The 21,677-nt window shown below is 51.9% G+C and overlaps 1 protein-coding gene across 4 annotated transcripts in view; it reads right to left on the reverse strand.

Annotated features, from left to right (window-relative positions):
* The window catches only part of LOC126259275 (zinc finger protein 84-like), a 75,661-nt gene that overhangs the window by 19,972 nt on the left and 34,012 nt on the right, over nt 1-21,677 (reverse strand). For all 4 annotated transcript variants that reach the window (XM_049955912.1, XM_049955914.1, XM_049955916.1 and 1 more), the window contains exon 7: nt 9,330-9,465. In XM_049955912.1, the coding sequence (XP_049811869.1) occupies nt 9,330-9,465 (136 nt within the window). The remainder of the gene's footprint in view (nt 1-9,329; nt 9,466-21,677) is intronic.

Below are 21,677 nucleotides of genomic sequence, written 5' to 3' on the forward strand. Positions count from 1 at the left end.
GTCCACCACACCACTGCAGTTTCATCAGATGCATAACATTCCCTTTTATTGATGCATGAAGGTCTTTGTATGGGGAGTTGCTGTTTTGTTTGGGCTCAACAGTTCCTTTTGTTACCTTAAAGACATTCTCGGCACCAGTAATGATACAGGACAGTAATAGTTGCTGTTGTTCATGAGCCAATTGATGATGAGCATGCAGAGATGCACATAAGGCCTTTCACAGATTTTTGTAGTTTTGGCTTAGAGCATGAGGTACCCATACATCCAATTTTTGAAACGTCCCCATTGGATGCAAGTGTCGCATGATGGTGGAATAACCATAGTTCATCACATCTGCCAGTTCTCGAGTACACTGACATGGATCATTGTGGATTAATGTGTTTAAATTCACTTCGTTACACCCCAAAGGTCTTCTTGAATATGGAGAGTCACTAATGTCTAAAAGATCCTCCTTACAATGAGAAAACCATTTTCTTGCCACACACTGTCTACTGGCGTTATCCCCATACGTGGTGCACATGTTTCTGGCTGTCTCCACTACTGTCACTCCACTACTGAACTCAAACAGAAGAATGTCAGAAATGATCTGATTTTTCCCACTTGGTACTCCATTTTCTGGAGTCCACAGCTTCAGTTAGTTTCTCCAAATGACAAAATGACTAAATATAAACTCAAACAACAACAATGAACTGCGAGGGTAATCCCACAAGTAAGGTCTCCTATTTTTTTATAAGTACAGAACTCTGTCTGTGTAGCAGTTGGTCACACTATTATGAAGAGTGCTTCACACAATGTGTGTAAACACGCACATGCTGCGCTGAGGTACTCAGTCTAGGCTTGGCAGCCGTTGAGAATGGAGCTCCCATTGGATGTTACCACCAAGTGTGAATTCTACATCTACATCTACATTTATACTCCGCAAGCCACCCAACGGTGTGTGGCGGAGGGCACTTTACGTGCCACTGTCATTACCTCCCTTTTCTGTTCCAGTCGCCTATGGTTCGCGGGAAGAACGACTGTCTGAAAGCCTCCGTGCGCGCTCTAATCTCTCTAATTTTACATTCGTGATCTCCTCGGGAGGTATAAGTAAGGGGAAGCAATATATTCGATACCTCATCCAGAAACGCACCCTCTCGAAACCTGGACAGCAAGCTACACCGCGATGCAGAGCGCCTCTCTTGCAGAGTCTGCCACTTGAGTTTGCTAAACATCTCCGTAACGCTATCACGGTTACCAAATAACCCTGTGACGAAACGCGCCGCTCTTCTTTGGATCTTCTCTCTCTCCTCCGTCAACCCGATCTGGTACGGATCCCACACTGTTGAGCAATACTCAAGTATAGGTCGAACGAGTGTTTTGTAAGCCACCTCCTTTGTTGATGGACTACATTTTCTAAGGACTCTCCCAATGAATCTCAACCTGATACCTGCTTACCAACAATTAATTTTATAGGATCATTCCACTTCAAATCGTTCCGCACGCATACTCCCAGATATTTTACAGAAGTAACTGCTACCAGTGTTTGTTCCGCTATCATATAATCATATAATAAAGGATCCTTCTTTCTATGTATTCGCAATACATTACATTTGTCTATGTTAAGGGTCAGCTGCCACTCCCTGCACCAAGTGCCTATCTGCTGCAGATCTTCCTGCATTTCGCTACAATTTTCTAATGCTGCAACTTCTCTGTATACTACAGCATCATCCGCGAAAAGCCGCATGGAATTGCGTGCAGTTATTCAGTTTTTGAACACAAAGGGCACTGTGCCGATTGAAAGCAATCGCCAATTGATGGAAGTTTGTGGTGAGTCGTGCATGAATGTCAAAAATGTTCATACATTGTGTAGAGAGTTTGCAGCTGGTCAGACCGAAATTCACGACAAACAAAGGAGTGGGAAACTGGCAATTTCTAAGGAGACAGTGTTGAAGGTTGAGGAAAGCATGTGTGAAGATCGATGGATCACCCTGGATGATCTCTACACATTGGTTCCTGAGGTTTCCCAGAGCACCGCTCACAGAATTTTAATGAAAACAGAAACATTGAACTACCGGAAGGTGTGCGCAAGATGGAAGCGACGCATGCTGACTGAGGATCACATGTGGCAATGAGTTGATGCTTCCCGCACATTTCTTCACCGCCTTGGAGCTGAACAGGACAACTTTCTGGACTCAATTGTCAAGAGTGACGAAACCTGGGCATACCACTTTACATCCGCGACCAAGCAACAACTTTCTGAATAGCATGGCGGCAAGTTGATATGACATGAGCACACGAAAACTGCCACAGCATCTACAAAAATGCATCGACAGAAATGGTGATTATGTCGAAAAATAGCAAAATGTTCAACCTGTAAACTGATGTAAACCATTGTAGAAATAAACAGGTCTATGTACTTATAAAAAAAAATAGGAGTCCTTACTTTTGGGATTACCCTCGTACAAATAATAAAATGACAATCAATAAATAAACCCAAAGTAACTGCAATATCAAAATTCAAAACAAAAATGTCACAACATAATTTAGTAGCACACGATTTACACATAATAATAATAATAATAAAGTGGAACTCCAGTTAACTGAACGTGGACCAACAGAAACTCAGGTTATTCAAAACGCTCCAAACATTGCAAATCGAAAAAATTATATTTTACTGCATGAGAATAACTCAAGGGCAAAAGTGTGCTTAGTTATTGGTTGGTTTTGCTATGCTTTAGGGCACAAAAACAACTGGGGTCATATGTGCCCAAGTCGAAATTATAGAACACGAAGACAGAGAGGAGTTAAAAAACTACTATGTGTCAGTCCCAATTGACATAACAGAAGACAGCTAAAAACAGGCATGTGGGAAAAGGGCTAAAAAAGACACCATACAGAAATGTAGGTCCAAAACTTAAAATTAAATGGCCTTCACCATATTGCTTTGGCGGATAAAAAGTAAAACGCGGTCAACAGCCTGTGCGTCATTTGCTAACACAGATATTAACTCAGATGGCAAACCCAAATGGGAACATTAAAGGTTAAAAAATGGACATGCCATCAGTAAGTGGTGGACAGTTAATACTTGGGCGCAGTGTGTGCAAAGTGGTGGGATAGTGCCACTTAGGAAATGATGATGGCTAAAAAGGCAGTGCCCAATATGCAGCAGAGTTAAAAATAACCTCCTCCCAGCAGGAGGGCCAAGAGGAGGTAGAGTCCAGCACTAAGGGATGAATGGTGAACAGCACACATAGACTTTGAAGGGCACTGAGTGAGTCTGAGCAGAGGACACAACTGAAAAGGCTATGTCACTGGATGTACTCCATGGCCTGATACAAGGAGAAGAGCTCGGCTATAAATACTGAGGACTGTGCTGGAAGCTGATATAGACAAGGATGTCAATGACAAAGGCACATCCGACAACACAGTCAGTCAGAGAGCCATCAGTGTACACAAACTTACTATCACGAAGTGCCATGTGGAGGTCACGAAACTTAAGGCGATAGACCGAGGCTGGAGAAGTGTCCTTAGGAAGCGAACGAAGGCTAGGTTAACATAGGCCGCTTCATGAAGCCAAGGCGGTGAAGGATTCACACCCACCAGGAAAGGTACAGGTAGTGTGAAGTTAAGCCGTTATAGCAAGTGATGAAAGCAGACTCCAGGAGGTAACAAAGAAGAAGGACGAGCCCCATACTCACAATCAAAGGAATCATCAAAGAAGGAGGCATAGGATGGGTGGCCACACATGGAAGACAAACGACATGTGTACCTGCTGAGGAGAAAGTCACGGCAGTAGGACAGTGACAATTCAGCAGATTCAGCATACAGACTCTTAACCAGGCTGGTGTAAATGGCGCCCATGGCCAAACGGATGCCACAATTGTGGATAGTGTTGAGATGGCTTAAGAGGGATGGGTGTGCATACGCATAAACCAAGCACCCATAGTCGAGTTTCGAACGGACAAGGGACCGGTACAAACGGAGAAGGGTGGTTCGATCGGCACCCCAGGAAGGACCATTAAGGACACATAGGCCATTGAGCAACTGCATACAGCGGGCTGCCAGGTAAGACACATGGGAGGAGCAATAGTGTTTCCTATCGAGCATGAGAAATTTCATTGTTTCAACAAATAGAAGGGCAACAGGCCCAAGATGTAAAGATGGTGGGAGAAACCACTTGCTTCGCCAGAAATTCATACAGACAGTTTTGTCAGTGGAAAAGCAAAAGCTACTGTCAATGCACCAGGAGTAAAGATGATCAATACATCACTAAAGATGCTGCTCAGTGACACAGGTCCATGGAGAGCTGCAATAAATGACAAAATCGTCAACAAAAATGGAGCTGGAGATGCCCAGTGGGGAGGTCATGATCGGGTTAATGCAATAGCAAAGAGGATGACACTCAGGACGGAACCCTGAGGCACACTGTTTTCCTGGATAAAGGTGTCCAACAAGGCACATCCTACATGCACCCTGAAAATGTGATATTTTAAAAATGCCTGAAGGAAATAGGGCACGCAGCCACAGAAGCCCCAAATGTAAAGCGTACGGAGGATACCAGTTCTCCAGCAGGTGTCGCAGGCCTTCTACAAATCAAAAAACACAGCCACAGTCTGGGATTTCTGCAGAAAACCCTTCATGGGTGGACAAAGTAATGAGATGGTCAACTGCAGAACGCCAGGCTCGAAACCCACACTGCATTCATCAGTAAATTGCGACACTCGAGCCACCATACCAGCCAGGCATGAATCATACGTTCCATCACCTATGCTAATGCAGCTGGTGAGTTGGGCCAGTAGCTAGAAGGAAGGTTTTTGTCCTTACTGGGCTTAGGTACGGCTGTGACAGTGGCTTCACACCAAAGTCCGTGAAATGTGCCCTCTGCCCAGATGCTGTTGTATGTGTTAAGCATAAAGTGCTTGCCCACAAGAGAAATTGTGCTGCAACATCTGAATGTGGATGGCGTCTGGCCCTGGGGCGGAGGATCAGGATGAACTGAGAGCATGCTTTAGCTCCCTCGTAGGCAGCATTGTAGCACTCATGATTCGGAGAAGAGAAGGGTATCGCCCGAGCCTCCTCCGTACTCACAATGTTGGAAGGCAGGGTGATAGTGGGAAGAGCTTGAAAATTCCACAAAATGGTGGCCCAACGTGTTTGAGATAGCAATAGGGTCCATGATAACATCGTCTGCTACTGTGAGGCCGGAAATGGGGGAATGGATCTTGGTCCCAGAGAGCTATCAAGGTTGGCCCACACGAGAGAGGAAGGAGTGGAACTGTTAAAAGAACTAGTGAATGAAATCCAGCTAGCTGCTTGTTATCCTGAAGAATGCAACGATACTTTTCACAAATCTGTTTATAATGAATCCAGTTCACCACCGTATGACGACAGTGAAAACGTGAAGGGCACGTCTCTGTGTGCGAATTGCATCGCGGCATGCCTCAGTCCACCAAGGGACGGGGACACAATGTGGTAAAGAGGACGTGCGAGGAATGGAACATTCAGCAGCAGTAAGGATAACGTTGGTGAGATAGTCCAACTGGTCATCACAACTGGGAAGGGACCACTCAAGATGATGGGCAAGCTGGGTGGTGCAGAAGATAGGTCCAAATGGGAATAGGTGTGTGAGGAGCAGAAAGGAAAGAGGGTGCTCCAGTGTTAAGGCAGAAGAGGTTGAGAAGGTCAGCCAAGAAGGCACCTCTCTGACAGGTCCTGGGAGAACCCCACAGGGGATGATGCGCATTAAAGTCACTGAGTAGCAAAAATGGAGGAGGTAGTTGCCCAATAAGCTGAAGGAAGTCTGCCCTGGTGACATCGAATAACGGAGGGACACAAATGGTACAGAGGGAAAAAGTCAGGCGGGGAAGGAAAAGGCGAACTGCAACAGCTTGAAGAAGGGTAATCAGGGAGATGGGTTGACTACGGTTGTCATCCTGTATGATGAGCATGACGCCCCCATGAGATGGAATGCGGATCTCAGGGAGAAGGTCAGAACAAATCGGTAAGTAATGTGAAACCTCGAAGCGGTTGTGAGGGCGCAATTTCGTTTCATGACAGCAGAGTACAAGGGGATCCTGTGAAGTTAAAAGCAGCCGTAAATCCTCTTTGTGGGACCAAAGGCCATGAACGTTCCATTGGAGGACAGTCATGAGGAGTAAGAGATGTGGAGGTGTCAACTCGGCAGATGCCAAGTGACAGCCGGTGGGGAGTGATGCAGAGGCCGGCCGAGCTAGGGTATCTACATCTACATCCATACTCCGCAAGCCACCTGACGGTGTGTGGCGGAGGGAGAAATGTGGTGACACCATCGAAAGGGACCTTTGAACTGGTGAAGGAGAAGACCATTTGCCTTTGGTGGACTTCTTCAAGCCCTTCCAGTTAGAGGAAGACTCAGGTGCTGTTTGGCTGGAGGGACAAAGGAAGTCTTCACCGGAGTACTCCTTCTGTCCTTTCCGGCCTACCAGTTGTATAGCTGGTGGCTTCGCCCCTTGAGGTGGTAGTTTGGCGGCTTGTTGCACAGCTGGACAGGGAGATGACTATGCTACCTTGACACTGCGTGAATTCACAACCTCGGATCGGAGGTTGTGTGTCTGCTTGGCCATGTCCTTCATGGAGCGAGGGGTAACAACAACAGAACTATAGGTACCAGACAGGAGAACACAGGGTATGCGACTAGCCAGTAACTTGCGAGCTACTGGGTAAGGCACCTTTTCCTTTACCCGGATCTCTTTAACAGCCCACTCACCAAGCAAGATACATGCAACAATCCCGTGAGGAGGGGGGCATGGCCACCATTACAGTTGATACAACGGGGAGAAGGAGGTGGACAATCGCCCTCGTGTGAATCCCTACCACAGGTGACACATTTGGCTGGGTGTCGACAAGACGTTCTAGTGTGGTCGACACGATGACACTGGTAGCAACACATTGGGTTCAGAATGTACGGCCGGACTGTGATAATTTCATAGCCTGCTTTGATCTCGGATGGAAGCACCACTCTATCAAAAGTGAGAAAAAGAGATCGGGCAGGCACTAAGGAGGAATCAACCTTTTCCATTACACAATGGACGGCAATGACACCCTGATTAGAGGGGTAAGATTGGATTTCGGCCTCTGTGAGACTGTCGAGCAGCCTGGTGTAAATTACACCACGGGAAGAATTCAGAGTTCTACGGGCCTTGACATGAAAAGCGTAACTGGGGAGAAGCGAGGCAGCAAGCAGTTGTTGTGCCCTACCATCAGAATTGGTCCTGAAAAGCAAAGTGCCATTCCGTAAATGAGAGCAGGGTTTCACAGGGCCAGCAATTGCATCAATACCCTTTTGAATAATAAACGGATTGACAGTGGTGAAGGACTGACAATCTTCCGCATGTGAGACCAGGAGGGGCCGTGGTGCAGTGGTAAGGCTCTTGGAATCATTAGCCTCATTATGTTCAAGTTTTGTAGACGTGGAGTGGGAAGATGATTGACTCATCGCAAGGAAATCTCCCACGATTGCCAGCGTCTCCGATGGTGCGCTCCTTCCAACTGGAGGCCCCCTGCACAATGGGGCACACCCGCCTTAGGTGACTGTTCACACCTCAGGTCACACCTCCCGAACATCTAACAGAGGGACCAATCGGCAATTTGGAAAGGTTACAGCTCAGGCAATCTCCCCTCATTGGGCCTGGTCTGTACCAAGGGGTATGCGTGAATCCTCTCTGTAGACCTGGGGCTGGGAATTACACGTTACCCAGTCACCTGTTACACGTCAGACGCATGGGCTGGCCTTCAGGGGCGCACAAGGAGGAAGAAGAAAAAAGAGAAATGAGGATCCTCAAACACCGAAGCAGAGGAATGAGAGGAGAAGGGAAACAAATAAAGGAAAAGAGAGTGAAAAACAAAAGGTGAGACTGTGCTTATGTCAGCGACAGAATGCAGAACATTCCCAATAATACCTGAGACTTGTTCCCAAAGGGAGGGGAAAAAGAATAGCAAGAGAATACACATGCAGCACGGTAGGGAAAAAATGCTGCAAAGGCTGGGGCCCTGTGGTAGCCAAGCACAAACCCACCAAAGGGTGGTGAGCCCCCATGGTGAGGGGGGGAGTGGGAAGGGGGGGGGGGGTTGCTCAGTTATCAGTTATGGCTAGCGGGGAGGGGTAAACACATGAACTTGAGTTGCTTCTACAGCTACCTGCTCACTAGTCTAAATATAGCTACACTGCCAACAAAAATGCAGTCAGATTGTTGTACGCATATTTTTGTGCTATGGTAACTAAGCAGACACATGTTATGATTACTTTCACTTATAAATTAGTTGGTAACAAACACGCTGAAAAAGGAAAATTGTTGCAGCTCATTACAGAGTCTGTGTTTCTACCATTCAGATTTTCTTTTAATGTAAGGGATTGAAAACCCATGAAGTCAAGATTGCACATGAAAGCATCTTTATTTGGATCAATCCAAATAGAGATTTCATGTGTGATCTTGACTTTCTGGGTTTTCAATCCCAAACACAAAAAAATTCACAGCAGATCTCACAACTCTGGTTGACAATGTCAACAAACCTGACATCAGAATGGCTGAATTCTAAATCTATATTCGAGAACAAGCTGTAAAAAATCTTCATAGAAAGATACTGTAGGAAAATGTTACAATGTCAGCTGAGATGTCAGGTCAGGAATGTATTTTATCCAAGCTCTGGGTGGTTAGACAGGTTTAAGAACAGATACAGCAATTGGCAACTGTATGTATATTAAGAGAAGTTATCTACAGATCCAGACACAGTTGATGTTTACAAAACAGAGCATAAAGATTACACCGAAGGCTACACTAAGGACCATATTTATAATGATAATGAAACGGGTGTTCATGTCAAGACCCTGCCTACAAAAAGAAACCTCCGCTTCCTCAAAACAAATGTCTGCCGCCAGGCTGCAAAATAAAGATTGAATGGATGGATTCTTTTGACTTTTGACAGACACACACACACAACAGACGATCCAGATGTTTTCCTCATGAAACATGTTTCATGTGACCACAAGGTCAGTCGGCTTCAGGGTTCGTTACGTGTAGTCGCTACTTGGGGTCCTAAATGGTTAGCAATGACTACACCTAACAGCAAAACCCACACCACCTGAGGAAGACAGCTGGATCAGCTGTCGAAATATTGTGTATATAATGGAAACAGCTCAGCACAACACCTGGAAGCACACAATTAATAATTATTATTACTACCATAAGCAATATTACATTTAATATACTACTGCAAGACCAATATTAAAGCTAAGATGTCAGTCTGACTATTTAAATGCAAAAAATTGTAAGTAAAAATAATTAAACAAATATGTACACTATTTCTTCATTTACCTGCATGGCTCCTGTAATGACTGATAAGTGTTGTAGGAGCAGTGAATGTTCGTGGAGGGTTGCAGATGTGGCACTCTAATGATTCGACAACATTTTCTTTGCGCTTCATTGAATCAATCATTTGGATAGCCATTTCCTGAAATAATGACTCTATTAAGAATAGTACATGTTACTCTCTTTCATTATAACTGGTTGAAAAATACCACAGCTTTTGGTATTACAATTCTGGAATAATTTTTTCTTCTTCTCTTCAAAACAATCACACAAATGTTGCGCATCTTCATTTAAGGACAGGTGAAGGCAGAAAGAGTAAAAGTAAGTTCCTATTCCAGATAACTGGTTTCTTCTGCAACTTGTGTCTCACTTTACTGTAATAGCCACAAGTGTATAAGACATGGCAATGATTTGTTTTATATTTTCTGCTTATTTGCTTCTCCTGAAAGTATAAAATTCAAAATGCTTTTACATAGAACTAACCAAACATTCCAAGTTCTGTGAAAAAAATATAATTTATAAGGTCGGAAGTCATAATTTTTTCTTTTTACCAATATTTCATTGTTGTTCGATGGAGAAAGCTTCACAATATATATGGTGGCTTTTAAGTTCTTAGTGAATGCTTATTTTTTGTTACAGTTTGAAAGGGTGCTGTCCTTTTTGCCATTTTGATTTTCAGTAAGTACTGGTCATAAATGTGAATTAAGTTGTGAATTTGGTAACAGTACTGAACTTCTGAGATATTGACATAACCATATTCTTTGTAAGACTGTGTATGAGATCAAATATGTTGGTCAGAGTACGGCAGAGAGTAGCAGTCAGTGTACGCTGGACAGTCTGGCAATGTACTTGGTTTGAAATAAATGGAACCTGGTGTACCGTATAATGGAGGCAGCATTATTTAAAAGGGATTTTGTAATAAGATGTTTTGAGTAAAAATACTGAGGAAATGAGATTTATGGAAAAATGATAAAGTCAACTTTTAAGGTAACCCAGCTTTTTTTATATACTTGTAACTGTGGAGTTTCTTGCTGTTAGAACACTGTGTACGGTTAAAATGGTTCTGAGCACTATGGGACTTAACATCTGTGGTCATCAGTCCCCTAGAACTTAGAACTACTTAAACCTAACTAACCTAAGGACATCACACACATCCATGCCCGAGGCAGGATTTGAACCTGCGACCGTAGCGGCAGTGCAGGTCCAGACTGTAGCGCCTAGAACTGCTCGGCCACTCCGGCCGGCACGTACGGTTAAAGTTTGCTGTAGAAATTTTATAGTGAAGCACACGGACTTGTCCAATAATTGAAACAAATATCCAGGAAGACAGCTGTACACAAGAGTTATTCAGAAATATTTTTGCTAACTTGTAGGGTGTGAGAACTTATGAAAAGGTGTAGTGTTGTCGTGGCTTAATGAAGCCTAGTTAAACTTGGAGTATCTGTTCTCATTTATCAGTTGTTATGTCTAGTTCCTCATTTTGCATTTGTACTTACATGATTCTCTCTGCACACTTCCATTGCACATCATGAGTGGGGTACTGAGAAGCATTTTATGAAAATTGGTAAAATACCATCTTGCACTGCACATCGCAAGTATGGCAAATCAAATTTGATTATTGACAATCACATCAATATTCCCAATAGCAACCGGTTGCAGGGAAGACAAGCTTTCCATGTACACATGACCCAATGGATTTAATTACCACCAAGGCTTATGTTCATTGTAAGACACATTGATTGTCAGAGTTTATTTGTGAAACTAATATCATATCACTTCAGAGGCTTAATACCAGTAGAAGGTTTCAGTAAAGTGCTAGCCTGCAAATTTTTATGCAGTTTTATCAGAAAGTCAGATGCATTAATTTTTATGTTCATTTGCTGTGCAATTACAATAGCAGTTCTGGTACAGTGATTTTTTGCAAGACTAAAGATAAGGATTAGCAATATTCGGGACTAACATTTTAATCTCAGTCATTTGTTTTGTAGTCAGATGACATATGGTAATTTCATTAAAAACAGATTGCTTCCTTGTAGATGAATTGTTTAATGTATCAGTTACTCTGGATTTCACATTGTGTAGTGTGAGCTCCACATATTACCGTTCAAAATTAAATTTTCACATTGTTCTGTTGCCATGCCCTGAGATTTACAAATTTCAATACCAAAATAAGTTTTACGCATTTCTCAGATACCAACCTGACATTTACCAAAGCAAGTATTAAAAGATTTTAAAATAATCTTTCAAGTTCTCATGTAAGTTTCCGCTGTACAACTATTTCTGAAATTGTCACTACCAGGAAGGATAAGACTTAAAGTTTGAAGTTTGTGACTGGAAAGCAAAACTGAAATCAGACGATTGCACTGACATCGTTCGTCACATAATTGGGAACTTGAACATTATTAGGAAGCTCCTAAAATTCAAGTAATTCATTTATCCTGCACTAGATTGCCAAGTACACAAGATGGATTACCTAGTAAGACATGTGAGAATTATATGAAAATTTGATAACATTTTAATCACACAAATGAAGAGGATGGTTATTTACACAGCACAGTCAACAGACCATCAAGCAGGAGCCACTGAGTTAACACAAGTTTGAATACTATTAGGGGAGTCTCGAGATGCACACTAATAGCCTCGACAGGTTCAATGTTGTCCACTGTTGTGACTAACAGTGGCCCTTAACCAGCCCCATTACTCAATTAAATGTCGGGCAGCAAATACCAATAACATAGGGCTGATTGGTGTCAGATTACCCACTCCCACAAAAATATACTATTAACATCAACAAAGGAATTATATTCACATTCCACAATTCCTGGAAAGTACTACCTATACATGCCCATTTCAAAATGTCATTATGATAAAAGGCCCAATTCTATGGCTTCAAAAGTACAGTTTAGTATCTTTTGCAAACCCACATGACATGTAATGAGTGATCATCCACTACTGTGAGCAGTAATCAACTGCAATGTTATACCATTTATATATTGCAACCAGTTTAGACTTTTACAGCTACTTCTGTGCAGAAGTGAACAGTAACTATTTATCTTGACTAAGTACAGCTTTTTAATTTTATGGGTGTTGATGTCCTCCAATTCTAGTCATGCAGAGCATTTCAGCCACCTTTACACATTTTCATCATCTTAGTTCCTTAAACGAATAGAACAGACATCTTTATATGATCTTAATTCTTTCATGTACTTAATTACATTTATTTAATAGAGAAATATGCACTTGGAATGTGCTTGGTATGGATGGATGTAGGGAGAATACTGGCCACAGTCTTCATATAATAAAAGCAGCATTGGCCACAGCTGACAAACTTCAGACTAATGACCAAGCCTTTAGTGACAATAGGATTTCTCATGTCACATTCCATACACATTCAGTGGGAAACCCGACACCAATGTACTAGACCTGGCTGATTCATCTCAGATAGGAATGCTGTTTGTGCAGCATCTCGGGTCCCGCATTACTCTTCACGGCTCTTCTTCCACCCTGTAACCCAGTGCTGTTTTTCCTTTGTTACTATTTTCTAATGCACTACTATACTCAGTGTCCAGCCTTCTTTCTCTTCTTTCCTGTGTTTCTGTTGTCAGCTTACAAACAATACTGCATACTCTATTTATGAGACACACCATATCAACCATCTCAGCCGAGTAAAACAGACAACTGCAAGACCACTTTGATTGTGTAGTACCTCATGTCCTGCATTACTCCTGGCAATATTGTTAATCCTATACCTCCAAATAGTCACTCTTCCAGTCGTGTTACTTCCCATAGCTTCCTGGGCCATACGAAGTTGTATCTCATCCTAGAAATCCCTCCCCATCCCCACTCCTCCTTTCTATTCCAGTTCTCACCTACTAACTTCACCTACTCTAGTCAGATCTGCCGTCCCCCTTCTTCACACTTATCCACCCACAGACATGCAACCCCGTTACAGTCTTTCTACTTATTTTTTCTTCTTCTTGGGTCTTCACGCCCATTTCAGTTTGATTTCACCTTTCACACATGGGGGATCTCACACAGAAATTCAGATGTTTTGAAGCCATGCAGAGCCAGTTTAAGGGGGAGTGCCAAGCTGAGAGGGGGTGCTAAAGATGCCACAACTGTTGACATTTCCATACAAGTCTTATTAATTCATAGTAGCCACTTGGGGCACCAAATGGAGAATGTCGCCCAGGATACCCAAGTGCAAAACTTTAACACACCATGTATCCCAATTAAATAGTGAAAGATGACAGCGAAAGCATACAAGGGAGGGGGGGAAGAGGGATGGGGCGGGGGAGAGGAAGAGGGGCGAGGGGGCCAAGAGGCCGGCGGAGGGGGGGGGCGGCCAAGAGGCCGGCGGAGGGGGGGGCGGCCAAGAGGCCGGCGGAGGGGGGGGCGGCCAAGAGGCCGGCGGAGGGGGGGCGGCCAAGAGGCCGGCGGAGGGGGGGCGGCGAGAGGCCGGCGGGGGGGGGGGCGGCGAGAGGCCGGCGGAGGGGGGCGGCGAGAGGCCGGGGGAGGGGGGGGCGGCGAGAGGCCGGGGGAGGGGGGGCGGCGAGAGGCCGGGGGAGGGGGGGCGGCGAGAGGCCAGGGGAGGGGGGGCGGCGAGAGGCCAGGGGAGGGGGGGCGGCGAGAGACGTGGAGGGGGGGCGGCGAGAGACCGGGTGGGGGTGGGGCGGCAGGAGACCGGGTGGGGGGGGCGGCCGGAGACCGGGTGGGGGGGGCGGCAGGAAACCGGGAGGGGGGGCGGCAGGAGACCGGGTGGGGGGGCGGCAGGAGACCGGGTGGGGGGGGCGGCAGGAGACAGGGTGAGGGGGGGGCGGCAGGAGACCGGGTGGGGGGGGGCGGCATGAGACAGGGTGAGGGGGGGCGGCGAGAGACCTGGTGGGGGGGGTGCGGCATGAGACCGGGTGAGGGGGGGGGCGGCAAGAGACCGGGTGAGGGGGGGCGGCAAGAGACCGGGTGAGGGGGGGGGCGGCAAGAGACCGGGTGAGAGGGGGGGGCGGCAAGAGACCGGGTGAGAGGGGGGGGCGGCAAGAGACCGGGTGAGAGGGGGGGGCGGCAAGAGACCGGGTGAGAGGGGGGGGGCGGCAAGAGACCGGGTGAGAGGGGGGGGCGGCAAGAGACCGGGTGAGAGGGGGGGGCGGCAAGAGACCGGGTGAGAGGGGGGGGCGGCAAGAGACCGGGTGAGAGGGGGGGGCGGCAAGAGACCGGGTGAGAGGGGGGGGCGGCAAGAGACCGGGTGAGAGGGGGGGGCGGCAAGAGACCGGGTGAGAGGGGGGGGCAGCAAGAGACCGGGTGAGAGGGGGGGGCGGCAAGAGACCGGGTGAGAGGGGGGGGCGGCAAGAGACCGGGTGAGAGGGGGGGGCGGCAAGAGACCGGGTGAGAGGGGGGGGCGGCAAGAGACCGGGTGAGGGGGGGGCGGCAAGAGACCGGGTGAGGGGGGGGCGGCAAGAGACCGGGTGAGGGGGGGGCGGCAAGAGACCGGGTGAGGGGGGGGCGGCAAGAGACCGGGTGAGGGGTAGGCGGCAAGAGACCGGGTGAGGGGTAGGCGGCAAGAGACCGGGTGAGGGGGGGGCGGCAAGAGACCGGGTGAGGGGGGGGCGGCTAGAGACCGGGTGAGGGGGGGGCGGCTAGAGACCGGGTGAGGGGGGGGCGGCTAGAGACCGGGTGAGGGGGGGGCGGCAAGAGACCGGGTGAGGGGGGGGGCGGCAAGAGACCGGGTGAGGGGGGGGGGCAAGAGACCGGGTGAGGGGGGGGCGGCAAGAGACCGGGTGAGGGGGGGGCGGCAAGAGACCGGGTGAGGGGGGCGGCAAGAGACCGGGTGAGGGGGGGGCGGCAAGAGACCGGGTGAGGGGGGGGGCGGCAAGAGACCGGGTGAGGGGGGGGGCGGCAAGAGACCGGGTGAGGGGGGGGCGGCAAGAGACCGGGTGAGGGGGGCGGCGGCAAGAGACCGGGTGAGGGGGGCGGCGGCAAGAGACCGGGTGAGGGGGGCGGCGGCAAGAGACCGGGAGAGGGGGGCGGCGGCAAGAGACCGGGTGAGGGGGGCGGCGGCAAGAGACCGGGTGAGGGGGCGGCGGCAAGAGACCGGGTGAGGGGGGCGGCGGCAAGAGACCGGGTGAGGGGGGCGGCGGCAAGAGACCGGGTGAGGGGGCGGCGGCAAGAGACCGGGTGAGGGGGGGGCGGCAAGAGACCGGGTGAGGGTGGGCGGCAAGAGACCGGGTGAGGGGGGGGGCAGCAAGAGACCGGGTGAGGGGGGGGCGGCAAGAGACCGGGTGAGGGGGGGGGGCGGCAAGAGACCGGGTGAGGGGGGGGGCGGCAAGAGACCGGGTGAGGGGGGGGCGGCAAGAGACCGGGTGAGGGGGGGGGCGGCAAGAGACCGGGTGAGGGGGGGGGCGGCAAGAGACCGGGTGAGGGGGGGGGGCGGCAAGAGACCGGGTGAGGGGGGGGGCGGCAAGAGACCGGGTGAGAGGGGGGGGCGGCAAGAGACCGGGTGAGAGGGGGGGGCGGCAAGAGACCGGGTGAGAGGGGGGGGCGGCAAGAGACCGGCTGAGGGGGGGCGGCAAGAGACCGTGTGGGGGGGGGGCGGCAAGAGACCGGCTGAGGGGGGGGCGGCAAGAGACCGTGTGAGGGGGGGCGGCAAGAGACCGGGTGAGGGGGGGGCGGCAAGAGACCGGGTGAGGGGGGGGCGGCAAGAGACCGGTTGAGGGGGGGGCGGCAAGAGACCGGGTGAGGGGGGGGCGGCAAGAGACCGGGTGAGGGGGGGGGGCGGCAAGAGACCGGGTGAGGGGGAGCGGCAAGAGACCGTGTGAGGGGGGGCGGCAAGAGACCGGGTGAGGGGGGGGCGGCAACAGACCGGGTGAGGGGGGGCGGCAAGAGACCGGGTGAGGGGGGGGCGGCAAGAGACCGGGTGAGGGGGGGCGGCAAGATACCGGGTGAGGGGGGGGCGGCAAGAGACCGGGTGAGGGGGGGGCGGCAAGAGACCGGGTGAGGGGGGGGCGGCAAGAGACCGGGTGAGGGGGGGCGGCAAGAGACCGGGTGAGGGGGGGGCGGCAAGAGACCGGGTGAGGGGGGGGCGGCAAGAGACCGGGTGAGGGAGGGGGGCAATAGACCGGGTGAGGGGGGGGCGGCAAGAGACCTCGTGAGGGGGGGGCGGCATGAGACCTCGTGAGGGGGGGGCGGCAAGAGGCCGCGTGAGTGGGGGGCGGCAAGAGGGGGGGCGGCAAGTGGCCGCGTGAGGGGGGGCGGCAAGAGGGGGGGCGGCAAGAGGCCGGGTGAGGTGGGGGCGGCAAGAGGCCGGGCGAGGGGGGGGCGGCAAGAGACAGGGTGAGGGGGGGCGGCAAGAGACCGGGTGAGGGGGGGGGCGGCAAGAGACCGGGTGAGGGGGGGGGGTGCGGCAAGAGACCGGGTGAGGGGGGGGGGGCGGCAAGAGACCGGGTGAGGGGGGGGGGCGGCAAGAGACCGGGCGAGGGGGGGGCGGCAAGAGACCGGGCGAGGGGGGGGCGGCAAGAGACCGGGCGAGGGGGGGGGCGGCAAGAGACCGGGCGAGGGGGGGCCGGCAAGGGACCGGGCGAGGGGGGGGCGGCAAGGGACCGGGCGAGGGTGGGGGCGGCAGGAGACCGGGCGAGGGGGGGGCGGCAGGAGACCGGGCGAGGGGGGGGCGGCAGGAGACCGGGCGAGGGGGGGGCGGCAGGAGACCGGGCGAGGGGGGGGCGGCAGGAGACCGGGCGAGGGGGGGGCGGCAGGAGACCGGGCGAGGGGGGGGCGGCAGGAGACCGGGCGAGGGGGGGGCGGCAGGAGACCGGGCGAGGGGGGGGGGCGGCAGGAGACCGGGCGAGGGCGGGGCGGCAGGAGACCGGGCGAGGGCGGGGCGGCAGGAGACCGGGCGAGGGGGGGGCGGCAGGAGACCGGGCGAGGGGGGGGCGGCAGGAGACCGGGCGAGGGGGGGGCGGCAGGAGACCGGGCGAGGGGGGGGCGGCAGGAGACCGGGCGAGGGGGGGGCGGCAGGAGACCGGGCGAGGGGGGGGGCGGCAGGAGACCGGGCGAGGGGGGGGCGGCAGGAGACCGGGCGAGGGGGGGCGGCAGGAGACCGGGCGAGGGGGGGCGGCAGGAGACCGGGCGAGGGGGGGCGGCAGGAGACCGGGCGAGGGAGGGGCGGCAGGAGACCGGGCGTGGGGGGGGCGGCAGGAGACCGGGCGAGGGGGGGGCAGGAGACCGGGCGAGGGGGGGGGGGCAGGAGACCGGGCGAGGGGGGGGCAGGAGACCGGGCGAGGGGGGGGCAGGAGACCGGGCGAGGGGGGGGGCAGGAGGCCGGGCGAGGGGGGGGGGCAGGAGGCCGGGCGAGGGGGGGGGGGGCAGGAGGCCGGGCGAGGGGGGGGGGCAGGAGGCCGGGCGAGGGGGGGGGGGGCAGGAGGCCGGGCGAGCGGGGGGGCAGGAGGCCGGGCGAGGGGGGGGGCAGGAGGCCGGGCGAGGGGGGAGGAGGCCGGGGGAGGGGGGAGGAGGCCGGGGGAGGGGGGAGGAGGCCGGGGGAGGGGGGAGGAGGCCGGGGGAGGGGGGAGGAGGCCGGGGGAGGGGGGAGGAGGCCGGGGGAGGGGTGAGGTGGGCGGGGGAGGGGTGAGGTGGGCGGGGGAGGGGTGAGGTGGGCGGGGGAGGGGTGAGGTGGGCGGGGGAGGGGTGAGGTGGGCGGGGGAGGGGTGAGGTGGGCGGGGGAGGGGTGAGGTGGGCGGGGGAGGGGTGAGGTGGGCGGGGGAGGGGTGAGGTGGGCGGGGGAGGGGTGAGGTGGGCGGGGGAGGGGTGAGGTGGGCGGGGGAGGGGTGAGGTGGGCGGGGGAGGGGTGAGGTGGGCGGGGGAGGGGTGAGGTGGGCGGGGGAGGGGGGAAGAGGTCGGGGGAGGGGGGAAGAGGTCGGGGGAGGGGGGAAGAGGTCGGGGGAGGGGGGAAGAGGTCGGGGGAGGGGGGAAGAGGTCGGGGGAGGGGGGAAGAGGTCGGGGGAGGGGGGAAGAGGTCGGGGGAGGGGGGAAGAGGTCGGGGGAGGGGGGAAGAGGTCGGGGGAGGGGGGAAGAGGTCGGGGGAGGGGGGAAGAGGTCGGGGGAGGGGGGAAGAGGTCGGGGGAGGGGGGAAGAGGTCGGGGGTGGGGGGAAGAGGTCGGGGGAGGGGGGAAGAGGTCGGGGGAGGGGGGGAGAGGTCGGGGGAGGGGGGGAGAGGTCGGGGGAGGGGGGGAGAGGTCGGGGGAGGGGGGGAGAGGTCGGGGGAGGGGGGAAGAGGTCGGGGGAGGGGGGAAGAGGTCGGGGGAGGGGGGAAGAGGTCGGGGGAGGGGGGAAGAGGTCGGGGGAGGGGGGAAGAGGTCGGGGGAGGGGGGAAGAGGTCGGGGGAGGGGGGAAGAGGTCGGGGGAGGGGGGAAGAGGTCGGGGGAGGGGGGAAGAGGTCGGGGGAGGGGGGAAGAGGTCGGGGGAGGGGGGAAGAGGTCGGGGGAGGGGGGAAGAGGTCGGGGGAGGGGGGAAGAGGTCGGGGGAGGGGGGAAGAGGTCGGGGGAGGGGGGAAGAGGTCGGGGGAGGGGGGAAGAGGTCGGGGGAGGGGGGAAGAGGTCGGGGGAGGGGGGAAGAGGTCGGGGGAGGGGGGAAGAGGTCGGGGGAGGGGGGAAGAGGTCGGGGGAGGGGGGAAGAGGTCGGGGGAGGGGGGAAGAGGTCGGGGGAGGGGGGAAGAGGTCGGGGGAGGGGGGAAGAGGTCGGGGGAGGGGGGAAGAGGTCGGGGGAGGGGGGAAGAGGTCGGGGGAGGGGGGAAGAGGTCGGGGGAGGGGGGAAGAGGTCGGGGGAGGGGGGAAGAGGTCGGGGGAGAGGAGTTCTAATAAGTTGTTAGTATGGAAAAATGTTCTCGAACTGGTCATGACGACTTGTGTTACATAAGTTGGTGCCAAGGAAGACAGTGAGATCTGCAAATGATTCACCATGTTTCAACAATGACATTACGAAGTTACTACAAAATCAATGTGTCACATAGCAGATTCAAATGAAGCCAAATCCTAACTGACAAATGAAAGCTGAACGTGCCAAACAAACAAAATAGCTTAGAAAGAATCATTCAGTAAGTTTTAAAGCAAGATCTTATCTGCTGAGTTGTCATAAACTCTAAAAAGTTTTGCTCCTACGTAAAATCAATCAATGGAACAAAGTAGTCCATCATTAACCTTCGTGCTGTCAAAATAGAAAACAGCAGGTGAAGGGCAAAATAATAAGTCTTGTCTTCTGAAATTTGTATACTAAAGAAGACCACAATGGTTCTACATATGATGATCACACAGCTGTGGAAACTTAAAAACAGCTCAATAGAGGAAAGGTCGCAGGTCTCAATGGGTGCCCATTAGATTGTTTAGGCAAAGGAAATGGCAGCAGTTTCAGGTAGGTCACTGGAAGAACTAACCACATCATGTGACTCTAAAAAGGTGCAAGTTGTTCCTATGTATGAGAAAGATTGCAAGACCATTAAGCAGAACAATGGCTCTATTTCACAGACCTCAATTTGTTGTAGAATGGAAACATATACTGTACTTGCATGATTACATTTCTGGAGACAAAACAAATCGTATATAAGAATCAAGATGTCTTCCCCAGGCACCGACTAATTAAAACCCATTCTGATTTAACAGAAGTGTTTTAACAAAGTACAAGTGACACACAAAGGATGTCGTTTACAAAACACTTGTTTAAAGAATTCAAAGTACTGTTCATTGGTACAGGTCCTCACCATGTTGGATAATATAAGAGATTAAAAGATTAAAGAAAAACTACACAATCTGTAATGGGTTTGTTTGACCAATGTGTCGTTGAGACACATAGGTAAAAACTACAAGGAAGATGTTGTGCATAGTGGAGAGCCTTATGAAATTCTGAGAGTCCACATTCCAAAATGAGTCAATAAACATGCCACGCCCGCTGACAAATTGGTTATCCCAAAGGGGCATCACACTCATACTTGGTAAAACTGCCCGGAGGTTTCAGACTGACTTCACAGGCTCGATTCTGTGAGGAAGAGAGTATGCAAGTTTCTTCAGGTATGCTATATCCAGCTGGGCTTCTTATTGAAGGTGAGATCACAGAGCTATACAACTGTAGGGATGCTGACTTATATCTCACCAATTGATCCAAATAATCCTAGACTTTCCTACGGTATTAAGATTCAATGATTTAGTGGGTCAGTCAATGTATAATAGATGCTGAAGTGTTGCATAGCCATGTGAACATGGCTGTCATCACCTTGGGGAAGAGTAGTGTGCATAGTACCCTCATGAAGAAGACACAGACGGAAGGGCAATACCTGGGTCACTGAGAATGTTCACAGAAACCGAATGAGTAGGTCCAAGTTGTGGCATCAAAACATCAAAGAACTATCTCAGATTTAACTACAGTCTGTGGGTTAAATACCTCATTGGGCTATCGGCGCATTCAAGGCCTCGAATCACTTGAAAGGAAGCAAAATTCTGACTCATCAAATCACACTACGAGCCTCCCACCAGCAGCTACTGTTCAATTTGTGTGTTGTTAGACCAACTGAAAATGCTTTGTGTGTCAGAGTGACCAATGGCCTTTTGTGTGGCACTTGGCATCAAATATCCATCGCAAGCAGTTTCTTTTGCAATGTTTGCTTGGAAACTGGTTGAGATAGAGTGCCATTCATTCACTGACCACAGCAATTTCTGGGGATTTTAAACCAATTCACAGCACCAATTGTCTCCGGTCCTGTTCTTACACAATGCTGGATTACTCCTTGTATACACACTGGGCAGTCTGTGTTTATACTCTAACAAATCAGATAACATCACTCCTGGTGTTCTCACTGACAGACATGAACACTACAGCTTATTTATACCATTCCATCAAATCTCCATGTCGACCCATGTTTCTGTGCCAATTCCATATAACTGACTGTCATATACACACTGCTTTATTGCCATGATGTACGTAAGTGTTGCTGTGTGTGTGTGAGGGTGGGAGGGGGGAGGGAGGAGAGGGGACAGGGAATCACATGTTCCAGCACTGGATACATTTGAACCTAGCAAACCAGTTCCACACACTCTAAAATGCTCTAAAGCTACCAGCTTGATCTTTAAAAGTGACTAGCATTTAATTTGGTGATCTTACTCTCACAATGTGCTTAACAACAGAAGTAAAATTAAATAAGTTTGAACTCTTACAGGTGGATACCTACAATCCATGTTTCTGCATGTCAGCTTTAAATGGAATTACAGAGAGGGGGGGGGGTGCATGAAACTGCTACACAATGTACCCTCTCCCACATGCTCAGAGTGGCTTCAGGAGTACAGATATAGTTGAAAGTAACAAATGCACAGTATATCACATTGTTTG

Source organism: Schistocerca nitens, chromosome 5, assembly GCF_023898315.1.
Source record: "Schistocerca nitens isolate TAMUIC-IGC-003100 chromosome 5, iqSchNite1.1, whole genome shotgun sequence".
Taxonomy (NCBI): domain Eukaryota; kingdom Metazoa; phylum Arthropoda; class Insecta; order Orthoptera; family Acrididae; genus Schistocerca; species Schistocerca nitens.